This window comes from Gopherus flavomarginatus, chromosome 9 (assembly GCF_025201925.1).
Source record: "Gopherus flavomarginatus isolate rGopFla2 chromosome 9, rGopFla2.mat.asm, whole genome shotgun sequence".
Classification (NCBI taxonomy): domain Eukaryota; kingdom Metazoa; phylum Chordata; order Testudines; family Testudinidae; genus Gopherus; species Gopherus flavomarginatus.
Window position 1 is genome coordinate 4,223,771 of NC_066625.1, and position 18,802 is coordinate 4,242,572.

The 18,802-nt window shown below is 48.2% G+C and overlaps 1 protein-coding gene across 1 annotated transcript in view; it reads right to left on the reverse strand.

Moving 5' to 3' along the window:
* SYNGR3 (synaptogyrin 3) overlaps positions 1-17,166 on the reverse strand; it is a 35,103-nt gene extending 17,937 nt beyond the window's left edge. Inside the window, exon 1 of the mRNA XM_050967311.1 lies at positions 16,911-17,166. Coding sequence (XP_050823268.1) covers positions 16,911-17,009 — 99 coding nt within the window. The 5' untranslated portion in view covers positions 17,010-17,166. The remainder of the gene's footprint in view (positions 1-16,910) is intronic.
* Positions 17,167-18,802: the final 1,636 nt, after the last annotated feature.

An 18,802-nucleotide genomic window follows, 5' to 3' on the forward strand; every position in this document is an offset into this window, starting at 1 on the left:
GACAACTGGGGCCCAGGAGAATAGTGCAGAAACCCCTGCCCTCGTGCAGATGCCCCAAATCCCTGCAGATTTCAGGCCACATTCCCTGTCCTGGCAGGCAGGAAAGCACTGCGGCCTAAGTGTGTAGCAAGCCATGTGTGTGTGGACACCACTGATGACCGTTGTCTGCTGCACGTTAGGGGTACCCGGCACATGACAACAAAGAGACAAGGTGTATCCACGGGACCGACTCCATTATAAGGCACTTCAGAGCCTCGCCTGTCTTTGCCCACACAGCACTGCACTGTGGTTTCAACTTAAATGCTGCAAGTGGAGAGCAAAGCAAGGCCTGCCAGTGCCCCTCATTCAAGCTGTGAATCTCTGATCTCGTCTCGTCACTGCCAATGTGCAGGATCTTTGTCTGTTTCGGTGCCCCGCTGGGTCATAAGGATGCAGCAGGAGGCAGAGACAGCGAGCTTAACTTGAGAGCAAAGGCAACTCCAGGGCTCCTGGTCTGTCGTGGCTCCAATTCCCTAGCTTCTACAAGGGTGACTAGTGATGCTGCAGCTGTTGGCCTGGTGGCCTTTCTGGTACCAATGACACATTATAAAGTAGCTGACAGAGAATGACCGTGATAATAGCGTGCCCCTTTGACCACTTCGCCTGCACTCTGACCCCCAACCCAGCTCCCGCATGACTGATCCAACACTCTAAACATCGGAGCAGCTTTCAGATAGCCGCCTTTCTCAAACCAATCAACCCACCTACCACAAATCCTATTCTGTTCCATCCAGGATCTTACACTGCGCTCAACGCTGGACTAAGTGACACGACTAACATCTGTTATGAGGTTGGTTGGTTTTTTTGCTGTTGTATGACACTGTCCCATGGCAACATTCAGTTCTGTCCCACTGACTCACAACTCCTTGTAAGGAGGGAAACTGAGGCACAGAGCAGTGCAATGACTTGCTGAAGTTCACACGTGGAGTCAGTGGCAGAGTTGAGAACCCAGGAGTCCTCATTCCCAGTCCCCTGCTCCAACCACCAGACTGGACACTCAATACATGATTCTAACTTTCTCCTTTTCTTTTGCATTTTCCTCTCTCCCCTGTTGTGCGGGGTTGAATCTCCCTTGCTTTCCCTAATGAGCTGCTAGTAACACACCAAGTACAAAATTCTGCCCTTGGACACACACACTCGGTGAAGAAATTAATAAGAGTCCAGTCCTGCAGCGAATACTCTCAGGAGTCAATGGGGCTACTCATGTGAGGAAGGGCTGCTTACCTCCATTTATTGGGGAAACACTCACATTGTTACCCACCTATATGTTCTAGGCACACTTGACACCATTTAAAAACACAGCAACAGAAGATAACCCACCATAAATCCCCCTCCCCCTCTGACCATTTTCTATCCCAATAATTATAATCCCAATTTTCAAGCATCTGGGCAAACAAGACGAGCCTCGCAGTTTGAGTCACGGTTACAGGATCGGGTCCTAACGTAGGGCCGAAGCAAGCAGTCCTTACTCAGGACGGTGCCAGCAGAAATCAGGTCTAACTCCACTGCAGCAAATGCAGTTCCAGCAGAGCAAAACGGGGGTGGGGAATGAGAACAAAAATCAGGCCTTTAATTATTAGCCAACTGCCTAGAGAACCCCGGTGACTGTGTTCCTCCCTCTATTCCCACCTCACAAGAGGGCCCTTTCCTGGATGTGCTTTAAACTGGGACAGGGCTTGTTCTTTCGGAAGCTCGTCACGAACGCGAGCATCTCGTTAGCGGGCAGGTCTCAGAAGGTCTCCATTAATCTCCCTCAAACTGGAGGTGAAAGGAAAGAGGTGGGTCTGAAGCCATCCCAGCAGCCTGTGCAGGGGAGTGACATGAATAACGTTGGTGGGTTTTTTCCTAAAGAAGGTGCAAGTTGAAATAAACAATGGCTAGTACCAGCAAAAATCACCTCCTGAGAAAGGCACTATTCACACACACGATAGCATCCTGAACTGTCATGGGTGCTTTGCCCTTGACTTCCATGAACACAGGATCAAGCCCTGGATGTGCAGGCTAGTAGAGGATGTGAAGAATGCACTAGACCATCCCATTCCCCTTGCTTCAAATGGATCAGAACCCCAGCTTCCCTGCTGTGGAAACTGGGCTGATGGATTGGTTTGGATTTTTAAATTAATTAATCTCAGAGCTCAACTAATGGTGGCAGGTTGATTTAACTGCTCGTGCTTTAAATTCAGGACACACCACGGCCATGGCCTGTTTGCCTCGGGCGTATGCCGCTCTCCAGTGCGTTCCAAAGGGACATCATGTCATTTATGTCCCGGCAACTGTGTCAGGAAGCTGCACTCAGCATGATGATGCTTCATGGAAATGTAGCCATGATGCTAAGGGTAAAGGCCATCGCATCATGCCTCAGTGTTGTGTCACAAAGAAGTCGTGTGAGATATTGGTACCCAGGAATGCGAGCAGTCCCATTCCTTGACAATCCAGCCCTGACCCTACAGGGCCTGTCTTCACAGTCTCAATCCATCTGTCTGGGTGAGATGCTTCCCACACCCTGTAAGACTTACAGGAGATGGACATACAGGTTCCTGGCTGCCTGCTTTCCAGATGACCTAGTGGCCCCTGTGAGGCTAGTCAGAACTCTGTACAAGCCCCAGCAACGACAGGCCAAAGAGCTGATGCTTTCGATAGGCAGGTGAATAACTGAGGGCTCAGGCCAAAGCACACCAGGGGCATGACAGTTACTCCTTGTAGAGAGGTGACTGAGTTATCATCCCCCTAACAACTTCCTCCCTGTGCTTCTGCACAACTCTGAAAGTCCATCATCTCATACACCCCTTGATAAGCTCCATGGCGACAGGGAAATGTGGCATGAACCCTTGTTCTTCAGCTCCTCTCACAATGCTCCACCCCAACGTGAGCTCCATCTCCCTCCCAGCTCCTGCTCCGGCCCCCTGAGCGAATGAGACCCCTCATGCCTCCCCACTGCTTGCCCCAGGGCTCCTGTCTTCTTGGGTCTGATCTACTGATGGGACCAAGTTCTCCTGTCGCTGGTCTCCAGCCGGCCAGGGGTGTGTGTGTCAGGAATTGCCAAGAGTGGAAGCTGAGAGCACGTGCTGCTGTTCAGATCCCCCGCACCCCCAAACAACGATTCAGTTACCTCAAATCACATCCTCCTGGGAAAGCACGACTTAAAATCAGAGGTGGGATTGTGAACTTTGGATCTGAGTCTTAATCCTCAGCACATTTGAGGTGTTTGGTTCAGCCCACAGCACAGATTGTAAGAACATAAGAACGACCATACTGGGTCAGACCAAAGGTCCATCTATCCCAGTATCCTGCCTACCGAGAATGGCCAGTGCCAGGGGCCCCAGAGGGAATGAACAGAACAGGGAATCATCAAGTGATCCATCTCATCGCCCATTTCCAACTTCTGGCAAACAGGCTAGGGACACCATCCCTGCCCATCCTGGCTAATAGCCATTGATGGACCTACCCTCCATGAACTTATCTAGTTCTTTTTTGGACCCTGTTATGGTCTTGGCCGTCACAACATCCTCTGGCAAGGAGTTCCACAGGTTGACTGTGCATTGTGGGAAAAAACAGCTAACAGCCAGCTGCACAATTCACAAGCAGTTTCTCAACCCCTCAAAGCCTAGGGGTGTCTGGGCCTGCAGTTTTGGCTCAGGCTATAAACCAGCAGGTCCGCCTTGCCCCTCCTTGTTCTCCTCCATTCTCTGTCACGTGGGAGATGATCAGATCCTGCTCCCTGAGCTTTCCCTGCTCTTCCTGCTCAATCAATCTCCACTGCTCCCCGCTCCAACCGCAGCCCTACCTACCTTGACTCTGAGCATCAGCCTTAAAGTCTACGGCAGCCTGCCTCATTCGCTTTCACCTGCACATACTGCCCAGATAGCAATCTCCTTTGTGGAGCACTCCATTGTCACAGTTAGATGGGAATGCCACCACGCAAACACAAATATGCTGCGTTGAAAGAAAATCCCCAGCAATCATAATTCTCGCTCCGCATTGGCAACAGCTGTAATCTCAGCATTTGTAAAAATCTGTTCATAAATAATGTAAAGTTGTTGGTTGCCTTCGGAAATACCAGCAGCATTTAAAAAAACAGGCCCTGACAAAAATAATGTGAGCCTGGACAGCATGAATAATTGAGAACATCTGATTTCACAGGATTATTTTGCTGGCAGGTCAGCGGATAGCGTGGTGTGCCTAGCATCTCACTCTACTGTCCTACTCAGTCCTTCCAGGAATAACAACCTGGATTTCTCCTTCATGCTATTAACTGTCTAATCATAGCTCCTGGAGTTTTAGCGTGTTACGAACTGTCTGCTTAAAATGAGACATGCCTGCTCAGTGTATAATATGCCCAGTGCACAACTCTGTAAGCAAGCTGTCATGAACTTTTAGAGCCACAGCCATTCAGCCCTGGTATGTGGGCAGTGAAATGACGACGACTCCCTCCAGCACTTGAGAAATGCAGCTATTGCACTGCAACAGAGCATGCTGGAGTGTATTATTACTGGACTTTAAAAGGGCCTCTGGTCAAATTCAGCCCAACATGCAGGTACAGGGCTGATCCAGCATCAATGAAAAGATTCCCAATGGGCACTGGACTGCAATGTTCGAAGCTAACGGGTAAAATTTTCAGACGTGCCAAAGTGACTTTGGAGCCCGAGGCTTATGGGGCTAAGTACCTAAGTTACTTCTGAATATTCAGGTTCCTAAGTCACTTAGGTGCTTCTGGAAATTTTGCCCAAGATCATTAAAAAAAATTCACTGATTTACTTTCAATTCCAGGGGCAATGTGTTTTTTTTTAAACAGATAAACCTCCCCTGCAGCCTTTGTGACCCAGACGTCGCACCATGATGATAGCACATGAGAACGGGTCTGACTATCTCGCTATACACCAAAGGGACACTGACTGAGGATGAATGTATCACTGACTGAGGGAAAAGGGATCCAAAAGAAGTAAATTCCATTTTAAAAACCCTTCCAGTTTCAATCATCTCAGGATGTGGCCAGTAGTGCTGGGGAGGAGATCTGTGTTTTTAAAATAGATGAGTTTTCACCTGAAACTGTCCCCCCAAATAGGTAGATAATAATAACAATTCAGGGCTATTTTCACCATTTGGTTAATGAGTTCTCACCAGCGTGGCCTCCTAATTACAGCTTGAATTCCTCAAGAACCTGCCTGCACAGGGACAGGTGCTTAGCACCTCACCTTTATGATTATTATTTGTTACGTAGCACCTCACTATCTATCTATCTATTGTGTTACTGGAATATCTGAGCACCTCACAACCTTTAACATATTTATCCTCATGCCCCCCCAGGAGGGAAGTATTATTATCCCCATGGTACACATAGGAGAGAGACTAAGGCTCAGCTCCTCAAAAGTATTTAACGCAACAACGTCCCACTGAAATCAGTGGCAGTTACATGCCTAAATACCTTTGAGGATCTGGGCCTAAGTGATTTGTACACTTGGAAATCTGTGGTGGAGCAGGCAAGCCCCAAATGAATTCAGGCCCTCCCTGGGGTAGGTGCAGTATATTCAGACAGTAAGAGTCAGTCATTAGCCGGGACAGCTCACAGCCTCACAGATAAGAGGGGAAATGCCCAAGACCACACAGCAATCCAGTGAGAGAGTCAGGAATGGAACCTGGCCTTCCTGACCCCCAGTGCAGTGTCCTATCCACTAGACCACACTGCCTCTCCACTTACAAGTACTAAATTCACCCCCTGAGGCTCCCCAAGGATGATGGGGCTGCAAGACAGCACAATCCTCCCAGGAGAACCCGCACTGGCCTCCTCCCACCGACACTCTTGCCACATCTGGCTGCAAACCTGAGGCACGCGGAGTGGAGGGGCTGGAGGTATGGCTGAGTTCTGGGGGAAAGAGGTTGTGTTCTGCCCTGAAATCCACTCACTTTCCACTGGGGGTGCCTTGTCATGGAGCCTCTAGGCCTCGGCACCGTGGAGCTCAAGTTCAGCCCCACAGCCCCCACTGCGAATCCAGAGCTCTGCCATGAGCCCCAGCTTCATGAGCAGAGACGCTCAGGAGAGACTTTCAAGCAACCAGAAGGAGCGAGCTGACTGAATGCTGCTTGCAGCTGCTACCACCCCTCAGATGGCCCGGATGGCGTGGCCTTGGTGCGCCTCAAGCCAGAACCCAGAATATCAGTGCCCTCCTCACTGAAACCACCTGCCCGACTGGCACTAATTGGCATCCATGTAGGCCAGGCGTGGCCGATGAGCATGTTGTTATCATTTAGGAGTTATCTCCAACGCCATCAGCGAGCAGGGTGCTGTGCAGAGAAAAGAGACGCTGGGTGCCATTCTGTGTCATGCCCCTTGGGTTTAGCACTGGTGAAAGGAGCTGGATCGATGGCCTAGAAGACTGGAGGCCTTCATTCTCCCACAAACCAGGGACAGCAAGGACAGAGGCAGGGCAAGCTTCCCCCTACACCATCCACTGCCCCAGGGCCTGTTCTGCCTCAAAAGGGAGAGGGGATCAGGATTCCTGGCCTGGACTGTAATCTCCTCAGGGAGTTCATCCCTGCCACAGTCCCTGCACACTGCTGGCCATGAGAGAAGGCCAAGAGTCCAGTGCCTCCCCCTCCCCCCCCCACACACACACTAGGGTTGGAAGGGACCTCAGGAAGTCATCTAGTCCAAATTGCTGGCCAAGCAGCACTCATTCTGCAGCACTTCACCTTCCAGGGCTGGCAACCTCTGCAAAATCTAACGTATGGAAGAACAGGCTGCCTGTGTTAAAGCAGATGGCGAGCACCAGCCCTAACATATGTGACCAGCACCTACTCAGCCAATCCCCGGCGGTCTCGCTGCTGCCCTCCGTGCTAGTCCTTTCACAGGGATGGATGGTCTATGGAGACAATCAGGCACAGATGAGGCTACTCTCCAACATCATCCATTCAGCTCCTCTCTTCCTATCTACGTCAAGATTCGTACGTGACTGGGTAACCTCAGGGTTACCTTGTGCAGGGATGTGCACTGAGCAGCAGCAGTGAAGGACGGGGAGACTGCAGCTGTATTTCAGGCATCAAAAGTGATATTCCCTGCATGCCTGCTCAGTCAGCAATCTCCCAGGAATCCAAGCGGTTCCTGGGTGTTGCTCATTTCATGCTAGGGAACACGAACAGCATCTTGTTAGGGACACTTGCAGTTCTTCTCATATGGCTAAAAAAACAAATTCAAGTGTAGGCATACGAAAGTTATGCTCCAAAAGTGGAGTTGGCTGAAATGTTCTCATCAAAACCTTTTTTTTCCCAACCAAAACCAAAATTCTTCACAAAAAAACTTCATTTGGGCTGAAAATGTACACTGAAATTCGAGGTAAAACAGTTCAGAGTTTGGTAAAAGGTTTTGCCAAAAAAATCATTTTTGAAAATCACTGTTTTTTTCATTTTCCAGCTACTGGTTGAAAAAGTTTGGCAAAAAAACAAACCTCCCCATCACATGATTAAAAACAAATAAACAAACAAAAATCCGACAAAACACAACTGGCCCTTCACAAGCAGCTCAATCCAACAGCCGCTTTGCCCACAGTGTTCATCAGAGAATTATCAAAACCATGTGGAGAAAAAATAAAAAGTCTGATATTTTCCAACCTGCCTGGTGATTATCAAATGTCCAACCTGAGACACCATAAAGGCCCTAGTTTCCACAGAATGGATGCTCAGCACTTTCTGGTTGGGTACCTGAAATCACTAGTCATTTTGGAAAAATTGTGGCCTAAATTCTCCCCGCTTCTGGCTTTCAGAATGCACCCTGCTGTGCATGACTGTAAACTCCTGGGGGCACAGACTGTCTTTCCTTTGGTTTATTGGGCAGTGCCAAGCACCCTGCTTGTGTCTGGCACAGATAATAAATAACAGCTACCCTAATTAATATAATACCCATCATCTTCGGAGAGGTCTTGCTGCCCACAGCACAGAGAGCGTCCATATCCCAAATGGCCATGCAGCCAGCGCAGCCATTCGGCTGCCAATAGCCAAGGTAAGAACACTGGGATACTTAGCCCATGGATGTGTCTTCTGGGTGAATTAGCATGTACCCAGCACATGCATTCTTTTACACGGCTTCTGCATCCTCCACATGCTTTTACACACATTCATTGGCCCTCAGTCCCTTAGGTATTATCCCCAATTTCCAGACGGGGAAATGGAAACAGAGGGGGACAAGGACTGCTGTCAGTGGTGCAATTCAACCACATGCAGAGAGCCAGTGCAAAGCCTATGATCTCTGCACAGAGGTGAACTTTATCCCGTAGCCCCACCGTGCAGATTTTTGCTGAGGTTAAATTACTCACTCAAGGCTACAGTGGCACTGGTCACAGAAGTGGGATTTGAGCCCAGGAGCTCCTGGCTTCCAGTCTTGTGCTCAGGTCGCTCACCCTCGACTCTTAATATTCAGTTTTAGTAACAACAGGCACGCAGCGGTGAGATGATGAGCACCTCCGGAGTCCTGCCTAGCGCAGATCTGACTGCAGACCTCGTTCGTTTATTTCCCAGTATTAAACTGTGCTCCACATGAATGGCAGGGGATGGGAGTCAGAAGATTTTTCTTCCCTCTTCGTGTCCCATGAGACACACACTTCAGAGGAGCTATCCACTCATGTTCTGGAGCCCACTTATCCTTCCAAGATCCATGCACAGAGGGTAACCTCCAGGCTTGGCTATGCCCACTCCACGTAAGGAGGCCATCCGCCTCTGCAGCACCATCCCCTCCCCGTTCCAGGCTCCATGGAGAGGTGCAGGAGGGACTGGACTAGGCAGCAGATGGGGACACTTGGACCATCTCCCCTCCCCAGTTCTGTGTAGAAGCTAATGCCAGCTAATTTCCCCGTGGCCTTTCCCCGCAGAGTGGGACGCACAGGATGTGTCTCCACAGCAGCTGGGAGGTAGCCTGGGTAGAAATACACACGCTAGCTGTGACTGAGCGAGTGAGCTATAATAGCAGCATGGCCATGCAGGAGGTGGCTTTAGCCGGCCACGTGAGTGCAGCACAATCTGAGGTACGCACTCAGGCAGCGAGCCTGAGCCGCCCCCGCCAGGCTGCTATTTGCTAGTTTGATCAGAGCCAGCATATGCATGTCTACCCCAGATGGCAATGACTCCTCCCAGTGGGGCAAGCGCTGGTGGGGAAAGTGCTAGCAGGTGCGGCTCCTTCCTTCCCTCCTGGGAGCTAGGAGGCAGGGAGCCTCAGGGAGCAGAATCCCCCAGAATCTGCAGGGTTTCAGGCCATGTTCATCCTGTGGGGCTGGGGCCAACCCAGGAGCGCCCAATGGAACAGTCTGGGGAACGCAGCACAAAAGACTCTTTCCCTCCACCACTCCAGCAGTCTCCTCTCATGGGAGGGGATGATCATGCATGGACAACCATGCATTTAGGACATTCCTGCTTTGCATATATAGGGCCTGATCCTGAGAATTTTGCCTGTCTCAAGGCTGCCGGATGAGGCCCAGATTATATTATATTAGTGGAGAGAGACAAAATTTGTCTGCGGGGATTAAGTTTAAAGCTAAATTCTGCCTACAAAGACACGTGTCCCACCCCACAATCTCCTTGTGAGCCCTAGGCATGCATGTAAATGCAGAATTTAGACCTGGTACGTTTGCTATTATTAACTGATATATTCATCGCTCAAGTGCCCATCCCCACAGTATCAAGGCTTTGCTACAAAGATCAAAACGTGCACCATCTGTCCTTCAGGAGCCGTGAGTGTGGGGCCGTCTCCATGCTTTTTTTGAGATCGCAAAAAAGAACTAGTCCAGATTATACTAGAAAGACCTAGAATATTTCATTAAGAAAACCACTTCTCAGTTGCTGGCTCAATTATGTGAACACCACCAAAGAGTCCGAGGTGAGCAGACTGTGCATTTTGGGCCTATTCTCACCACTGATTTTGTGTGTAAATCTTGCAGAGAAATATGGCTGGGTGGGTTGCTAAGTCACTGCCCAGCATGCTGACCAGTGCTGGATCGTTGTTTCCTTGTGCTCCCGATCAGTCTGTCTCTCTCCACCTGCTGCCTCTTGCCTTACACTTCGATTAGAAGCTCTCTGGGGCATGGAGTCTCTCTCTGTTCTCTGTTCATACAGTGCCTAGCGCTGGTCCATGATTAGGGCACCCAGGTGCTGCCATAATACAAATAATAAATTATAATCATAACAATAACAATGGAAAACATGCCTGTGATGCTTGAGCCTGGAGTGGGGTTTTGTTTTTAAGTCCCATCCTAAAACTCTTCCATTGTTGAAGACCTGACTCAGCAAGGAGCTGAGTGCTTTTTGTAAGGTGCTGAGCATCCTCAATCACGTTCGGACAGCACCAGAGGGCCTTGGTAGGGATACCACAGCACAATTATCTAATGGGCCTGATCCTGCAAAGTGCTGAGCATTTCAGGATGAAATTCACCCCTTGCATAGGCCCAACACAATGGGCACTGGCCCTGGGGCCTATTCATCATTTCAGTTCCACTTAAACCCTGGTCTTAAGAGGTACATTGTGCTGGCACGCTGCACAGAGGTGATTTCTCTCTTGGTGAGGTGCTGAGTGCCCTGAACTCAGACCCCCTGTTACTCTCCTATTCCTCTTTATTGTTGCCATTTCTAGGGAAGTTCCCACCTCAGAATAGCTCAAGAGCATTTACAGGCAGGATGTGGCACCTCAGAGATACTTTATGCACTGCAAGATCTTTCAAGAGGGTCTATGGCTAGGACAACAGAGCAAAGATTTGACTCCAGACTCTGGCACAGAAGAGGCTGTTAGCTGATGCTGATGGCAATATGTTTAAGGGCACGTCTAACTGACTAATCAGCACATGAAAGGGACACATTGATGAACACATGACCGATTCCTGCTAAATTTATGTTTTGTTATATGGCAACAATGTTGGCAAAAACTGATTGTCCATTCTAAGTTCCTAATCTAGTAACGCAATTTGAGCACATGTCAAGCAGACTGCATTTCCAACTAGTGCTGACAGGAAAAAGGGAATTTAGTAACAGTTTAAGCTCAGACACAAGGGAACTTCTGTATAATTCAATTACCAAGAAGTTACATTTAAGTTATGTAAAGTTCTGCATGTAATCTACAAAATAAGGAAGTACAGAATTAATACAGAAAATCCTGAGGTCCTAAACCAAACAGTCACGTAGACCAGAAAAAATCCAGAAGTTAATATTCCACTAATAATACTTAGCATAAATATGGGGTTAAATGCTCAGCTGATGTAAACTAGGATTGCTGGAAACAGAATCCAGAACTTCTGAGTTGCAGTAGAATACCATAAGCACAAGAGCATCCTTACTCTCCCCGTCTCTGATTTAAAAAGTAAGGAGCCAGTGGTGTCCTTGGAGACAATGGGAGCAATTTAACAGCTTGCTGAATTGGGCCCGATTCTCCTCTGTGGTCACTGTCTCATAGGAGGTGCCCAGACCCCTTCGTAGGATGGGGCCGGCCAGACCACCTTAAGGATCTAGCTAGAAGCTGATCTGGGTGGCGCGCTATCTGCAAGGATCTTTGTGAGATTTGCCATGACGATAATGACCCCAAGTGATCAGTCAGCTCAGCTTCAGTAGTACTCTTTGAATGACCAAGACTTACTCGGGTGAGTAAAGGTTTGCAGGATCCAGCCCGAATCACTTGGAACAATTTTGTTTCCAAATGTTGTACAAAACAAACCTTCCACTCCTGGCCTCCCACAGCTCACCCTGAAGCCGTATTTCTGTCTACGTGATACTCCCTAGGAAGGGAGGATGTGGACAGCACATCCCAGCAGATCGCTAAAGTACAGTGGTAAGAATAACGCTGGCACTGTATTCTCCTTGTTTTGCTGCCCATCTGTTCTACCACCAGGCATGGAGTTTTTTTTCCTACTAGACACATCTTGTACCAGGAGCACAAATAGAAGCCAGCTCTGGCCCTAGTCTCCTTCTGGCAAAACAAAACAAACTTGAGCTAAGAATAAAGGGAAAGACAGCAACTTCTGTCATTCAAAGCATCATCAGCTTTCCTTAACACAGCGAAACCAGCACAGAGATCTCTTCATTAGGGCCACAGTTCAGCAAAGCACTTCAGCACAAACTTAACTGCTTTGCTAAGTAGGGAGAGTTTGCTATAACCAGGCGTAGGCAACCTACTGTCAGAAAAGGCCACCCAAAGGCACTTCTCAGAAACTAGAAAGACGGTTACAATGCTGCTCCATCTCTGTTAAGCAATTGATTTTGGCCTGTCCCCTGTCTAGTTACTTAAGACAGGTTTCACTGTCAACAGTGTAGAGAGGGTTGCAAGAAAACCCCAGACAAGAGAATTCACTGCAAAGGAGAGGCTTTCTATATGGAACCCGACAGCATAAACTAGAAATTAACTGTTACTAAGAAAATAAAAACAAATGGGACCAACTATTTAAGGGTAGCTGTCAAGAGTCACAGGACAGATCCTGCCCTGGTTTAAATCAACAGGCTCCAAAGAGGTTGATGGTGCATTGCTGTGGAACCTCCATCATTAGCAGTTTTTAAGCACAGGTTGGATAAATACCTGTCAGGGATGGTCTAGGTTTACTCGGGCCTTCCTCCACGCAGGGGGCTGGACTCGATGACCTCTCGAGGTCCCTTCCAGCCCGGCATCTCTATGATTCACACCAGAGGAGCATCTGGCCCGCCAATACTTTTTTGAAAATATCCAATTCCTTATCTGTGTTACTAATCAACTTAGGCCCTGCTCCTGCACTGAGATTCACTCTGGCAGGCCCTGGAGCCCAAGTGAACCTATGTGGTTCCATGCAAGCATGGTCATTCAAAGCACCCTGGGAAGCCCTGTGCAGCCATATCAGGACATTAGGTTATAAATAATTAAAGAATTTCATAAATTATATTTTCTTTTTCTCCATTTAGACTATTTCTGTTTTCACATCTCACAGGCCAATCAGTTTCATTTTCCACTTGCGATCAGTTTTGTTTTCTGGTTCACATGTGCATAGAGAAGGCAGAATTTGATTGTTTTATCATTTCAGTGAATAATATTGATGTTTATTTTTAAGCTTTTTTGTAGATTTTTATCTATCTAAATTTTCACAGTTGCAGGAAATTATGCAGAATCAGAGAATGGGGTGGGGTCAGAGTGATTATTTAAAGCCAGTAGACACAGATTCAGAAGCTTACAGCTTTATAACCATTAAAACACAAACTGCCAGTATCATATGTCAAAATACACAAAGTAAACTACCTTAAATCAAATTCTAGGAAGTTCTCAAGCAGCATTTTTCTTACTGTACATTTTGATTATTACTGATGGAAATATTTTTGCACTGGTTTGTGTGCACACAGTGCAATCAATGTTTATCAATATTTACCGACAACAATCGAATCCTCCCAAGCCTACACTTGCACTAGTGCAATGTGACTGTGTTTGGGTATTTCCAGCCTTGGCAGGGGGGAAAAATCCTTTACTGAAATTCAAGAGAATTTGTCAAAATCTTTCTATTCAGACTAGGTTTGTTAAAACTTATTTTAAACAACAAACATAAATGTATGTCTACATTAAATTGAAGGTGTCTCATTTTCGACTAAACAATGATTTAAAAATGTATATATTACTAATAGGACAGATGTAAAAGAAAGGAGCGGGTGACTGCATGAACTCCTTTACTATCCAGTTCATTTCAGTCCATAAAAAACAAGTGTTATCATATCTTGACTCACAAGCTGCATCAGCTGTGAGTGAAGAGACAAATGAGGAACGGTTTCATGGGGCTTTCCAGGTATGACAGCCAGAAAGTTCTGCGTATGCCAGGAGCCTTTTGTTCTTCAGAAATTAATGCTATAGTATAGTTAAAGAAATCATTTTCATTCTATCTGGAACTGTAAACTTCACTGGGGATTTCTGAGCTGGTCAACAGTCATCAGTAAGGCCCTCAAATGTCAGACGAAGGGCTCAGTCCCGCAGCCCCTGTGTAACTCTGTACTGCCAGAATCCCACTGAAGGAGTTAGGCCCTGCCTGCTCCCAGTGAAACCAGCAGTGAAACTCCCATTGATTTCAATGCTGGAGGATCGCGGCCTGAAGTGGGACGTACATAATGCACAGGTCTTGTACTGCTCTGCTGCACCCAAGAAGGCTTCCACTGACTCCAATTAAACTACTCCGATGAGAGAAGCAAGCAGAACTGGGCTCGACTATTGGCTGAACAGTATAATGACTCTCCTGCTCCCCTCTGTGCCCCAAACATCCAACAAGCCATACTACATCTGATAGCCAAACCTTTGGTGTCAGGGCAACTCCACACTGGAGGAGACTGAATCATGGGGGAGTGGTCCAATTACTTTAACTGCATGCTTAAAAATATACAGGAACACGTTTTTTAAGGGGTATAAAGAGAAGGAATCACCCCTAGTAAACAACAGATAAGCTCCGCTCTTCCTCCTACTTCGATTACAAGTCCTTTGGGGGCAAGGACAGTCTTTTTGATCTGGGTTCGTACAGCACCTAGCACACCGCGGGGTCCTGGTCCATGATTGGGAGTCCTAAGTGATACTGCAGTGGAAATAATAAATAATCACAATATTCTATGCCAGGATAGCTGCATTTCATACCCCAAATCCAGCAATCTGGGGTACAACTCCAGCAAAAACTGCTGAAACGAGCTTGCAGGCAAGAACTGCCTTTTGTCTTCACAATGTACCCTTCACGCAATGCCTGGGCTTACAAAGTCTGCAAACAATGTTTTAAAACGTGAGGTACAGTGAATGTGCTTTCTTGAGGCTGTAGGATGCAATAATGTTACGGAATTTGAGGGCTGCCCACACACACGTGGACAGGTGTTCAGGAGGAAACCTGACCCAACAAATGCAGCGGACTAACTCATCAGGACACGCGAGGCCACAAGGAAATATGTCCGTCTACATAGAAGTCTTGTTGACTGAAACACGGCTTTACGCCAGTGCAAGCTGATCTGACTGAAGCACACTTCAGCTGGCCACTGCGAGCAAGACCCAAATGTGTACCAGCCATTGCCCCGAGCCTGCAAGCTGACCCGTGTAGGTGCAGGGTTCCCTGCAGAGATCAGCTTGCAGAATCAGGGCCTATATTTGGAAAACATAGCCTGCAGCATTTTTCAATGAACTCGTGCAGGTGTTTGGAGCTTCATCCAAAGCCCCCTGAAATGAGCTGAAAGATGCTCTTTGACTTCAATGGGCTCTGGATCAGGCCCTTGACCCTGCAAACAACTTATGCTTGGGCTTAAATTTAAGCACATGAGTAGATTCAAAGTAAATAGGGAGACTCACATGCTTAGAATTAATCTGATATATAAGTGCTAGCAGTTTCAGGCCCTTCTTTCTCACTTTGGGACAGATCCCTTGTGGTTTAAAATTTCCCGAAGATTCCTGTTTGATCAATCAGCCACTGAACATGTGCAGGAACTTTTTCTGAGCTGTTTTTAAATGCCATATTCTGTATTCTATTCCTGTTTCCCAACTGTAGTACCCAAGTCTTCCATGCTGGATCCAGGTGACGCGTCATAAGCATCTATGAAGATGTCGCTGCCACACACTGTGTCAATCATGTGCAAAAGAACAGATCTACAACTGGCCTTGATGTTTTGTGCCGGCAATTGGCCTCCATTTTCGTCCACACCAGTATCACATTCAGATGCTTTCTCAAAGCACCGGAGAATGGGTTACGGCTCTGACCCAGCAAAGCCCTTAACCTCCTTCCACACGACAGGTAGAGCCAGGTGAACAGCAGTGCAAGCGTCCCCTATACCCCACTGAACCTCACTCTGAGCCTAGAAGGACCCTCCCTGCCTCTAAATCAGGAAAAGGGGTCCACCACCATCTCAACCCCTGGCCTCTCTGCTGACGCTCCCATCAAGGGGACCGCATTAGAGGTGCTTATTGTGATGTGGGCTTCTGGCTAAGGTCTTTTAGGAGAAGGCCTGAGGTGCCCAATTCACCGAAGTGCCGTCAGCACAGGCTTGCAGGTCTCAGCACACGAAACCTAAGCACAATTAGGCAAGTTATGGGTGGAGCGTCGGCCTTAACCCTTGTACCTCCTGGCATAATTGATTTAAGCAAAGCTCCTTACATAGCTTTCCACATTGCTGCCCATGGAACACCAACGATCAAAGCCACCCGAAAGCAGGCGTCCAGAGAACGTATTCAGTCTGGTGCTTTTGGCAAGGCAATAGAAATTTAAAAAAAAAATTGCCTGCCAGCAAACCATTATATCATTTTGTATTAACATAGGAATCTAGGTAGGGATAGATCATGAAGTATAGAAGAAAAATGTCTTCTGACCACCGATTTCTGCAGGCTTTTCCTCATCATCCTACCATTCGTTTAAGCATCAGAAAAGACAGAGACCATGAAAAATGACCCATCTACAGTTGCAAAATAAATCCCTAAGAATACCCTCCTTTTTACAGAGAGGAGGCAGAGACTTCCACTTCCGTGAGCAAACAGAAGTGATCTTTCCACTCTGCAAATACTGTAATAATAATACAAAAATCAGCATTTGTGACTATTTCTCCTCTTATTTTGACTGGGGTTTCGGGAGGAATGACAGCACAAACTGGTCAGAATAAAATGGTTAGCCGTTTCCCCCGCGCACCCTTCCTGATCGCTGTGCCCACTTCCCCTCCCTCTTGCTTAGCAAAAAATAAAGAAATAAAATAATTCAAACAGCCTGGGCCACCAAACATTAAAAGAAAAAACAAAGCCATGCATGCAAGATATTTCTTATTAACACTCCAGCAGCCCCTTTTTGCATCACGATCTTGCAAGACGGGAGGGTGCCAGAGAAAATGAGGATGCAGGGAGCAATGTCTCCACAGGGGAAAATAAATAAATGACCATTTAAAATGACGACGCTCTGCCTTACCCAGGCCACTATCCTGAGAATGGTCTGAGGCTGCTTGAGGAAATCCACAGGGTCAACGGCCCCCCCTGCCCTGCCCGCTCCAAAGGAGGCTCCTTCCATCCTTCCCAGGCGCTGGTCCGCTTGCTTGAGCTTCGCCTCCTCGCCGCTCCGGTTCCTGGCTGTGCAGCAGAGACCCAGCCGGCGCGTGCGAGCAGGGAGTGGGGGAGGCTCGCGCCACCGCCTGCCCGGGTGCCCGCGTCTCGCGCACAGACCTTGCCGCGGCTGGTGCAGCCAGAGCCTGCCTCTCTGCCCGTCACCCCTGTTCCTTGCCGTATGGGCTCGCCCGGTGTCGTGCGTGCCTTAGGGAGTGGGCGGTACCATGGAGGGCGGGCGGGGGGAGTCTGGGTGGACATAAAGGTGCAGCCTTCTCTTCGTCCTTGCACCCAGATCTGTTTCGATTTTTATCCCTACCTGTATTTCCTTATTGCACCATCTCCAACTTTGCTCGTTGCATGGATTTCTGTTTGTTAACTGGGTGCTTCAGGCTGCATGCCCTGCCAATGGCCTGCTGTTTATCTGCCTCCCTTATTGCAATGGGGCTAGGGCCTTGATGGGGCTAGTCCAGGAGGTGCACCGGGAAAAACAGGGCAGCAATGCAGGTGGGAAGAGCAGCACCACCCCCTACCCACCCCCATCCCTCTGCAAATGTGCTTCCTGATTTCTTCAAAGCTACCCCACCTTCTCACCCTCTTCCCACAGTGGGCCACACATGCAAAACTGCAGTTATACCAGAAGCCCACCAGACCAACCTTCTGTTCTCTGCCCTGTCAAGCAGCTCAGAGACAAGAGCCTCCCACAGAGCCACCAACAGACACCCCAGTGCAGTCGTTGGTGAGCTGGAAAGATGTATGTGAGAAGCAAGGACAGAGGCTGTGCTGGGAGGGGGCATTCCCCATCCTCCCTCCCATCCCAAGAGGTGAAAGGCTCCAACAAAAGAGGCTTGGACCCTTGGTTATATCTAAGGGAAGCAGATGCAAAGCAGAAAAGGGTCCCAGTGTCAGGCATGGACTAGTGTGACTAATAGCTAAGCTAGGTGCATTTACTGGCTCTTGGGTCAGTGGAACCCCTCCTCCACGCTGCAGGGATGGCTTCTAGTCACTAAACTGCTATATACCTGTTATTTGGCCTAAAAATAGGAAGTGAAGGGCAGCTGGGCTGTAGCTTGTGTTTTCCTCCTGCAGGAAATAAGAAACTGCCTTTTGCCAGCCACAGACTCTGTTCGGCTGGAGCCGTTTCTTCCCCTTCCCCCTGCTATTCCTCTCCCCTCTGGTCTGGCCCCCCCCCCCCTCCCACTAACGGATGAAGAAGAAAAAGGAAATCAGGTACAGTCCTGTGGAGGGAAAAACCCATTGATTCCAAAGGGAGTTCCCCCCCGGCAGGATCATGTCCTTATTTAGTTTTTCTTACACGATGACGATGATTTTGGTTCCATAGATACTGATGCCATGACAACTCTGACATCATCCTTTGGCTCAGGCCAGAAGCAGCAGGAAAAGTAACAGAGAGGAATCCACCTGCACTTTTGACCTGAATAGGCGTATGGTCAGGAACTCTTGGGTTCTGTTCCTGACTCATTGTCTGATCCTGGGCAAGCCACATCACCTCTCTGTACCTCAATTTCCCCATCAGTGAAATGTGGATAATATTACTGACCTACCTCACATGGTGCGTGTATGTGTGATACACTTTGAGATCCTTGTGTACAAAATGCTATAATAGTGCAAAGCGCTACCCATGTTCTATGCTATCCCCACCAAACCAGCCTGGGCCTTTGGGTTGGTCAATAGCCTCCTTCTGGCAGATGCAGTCAGAAAGATTTTAACTTTTAAATCTCGTTCTGATGCCATTCACTT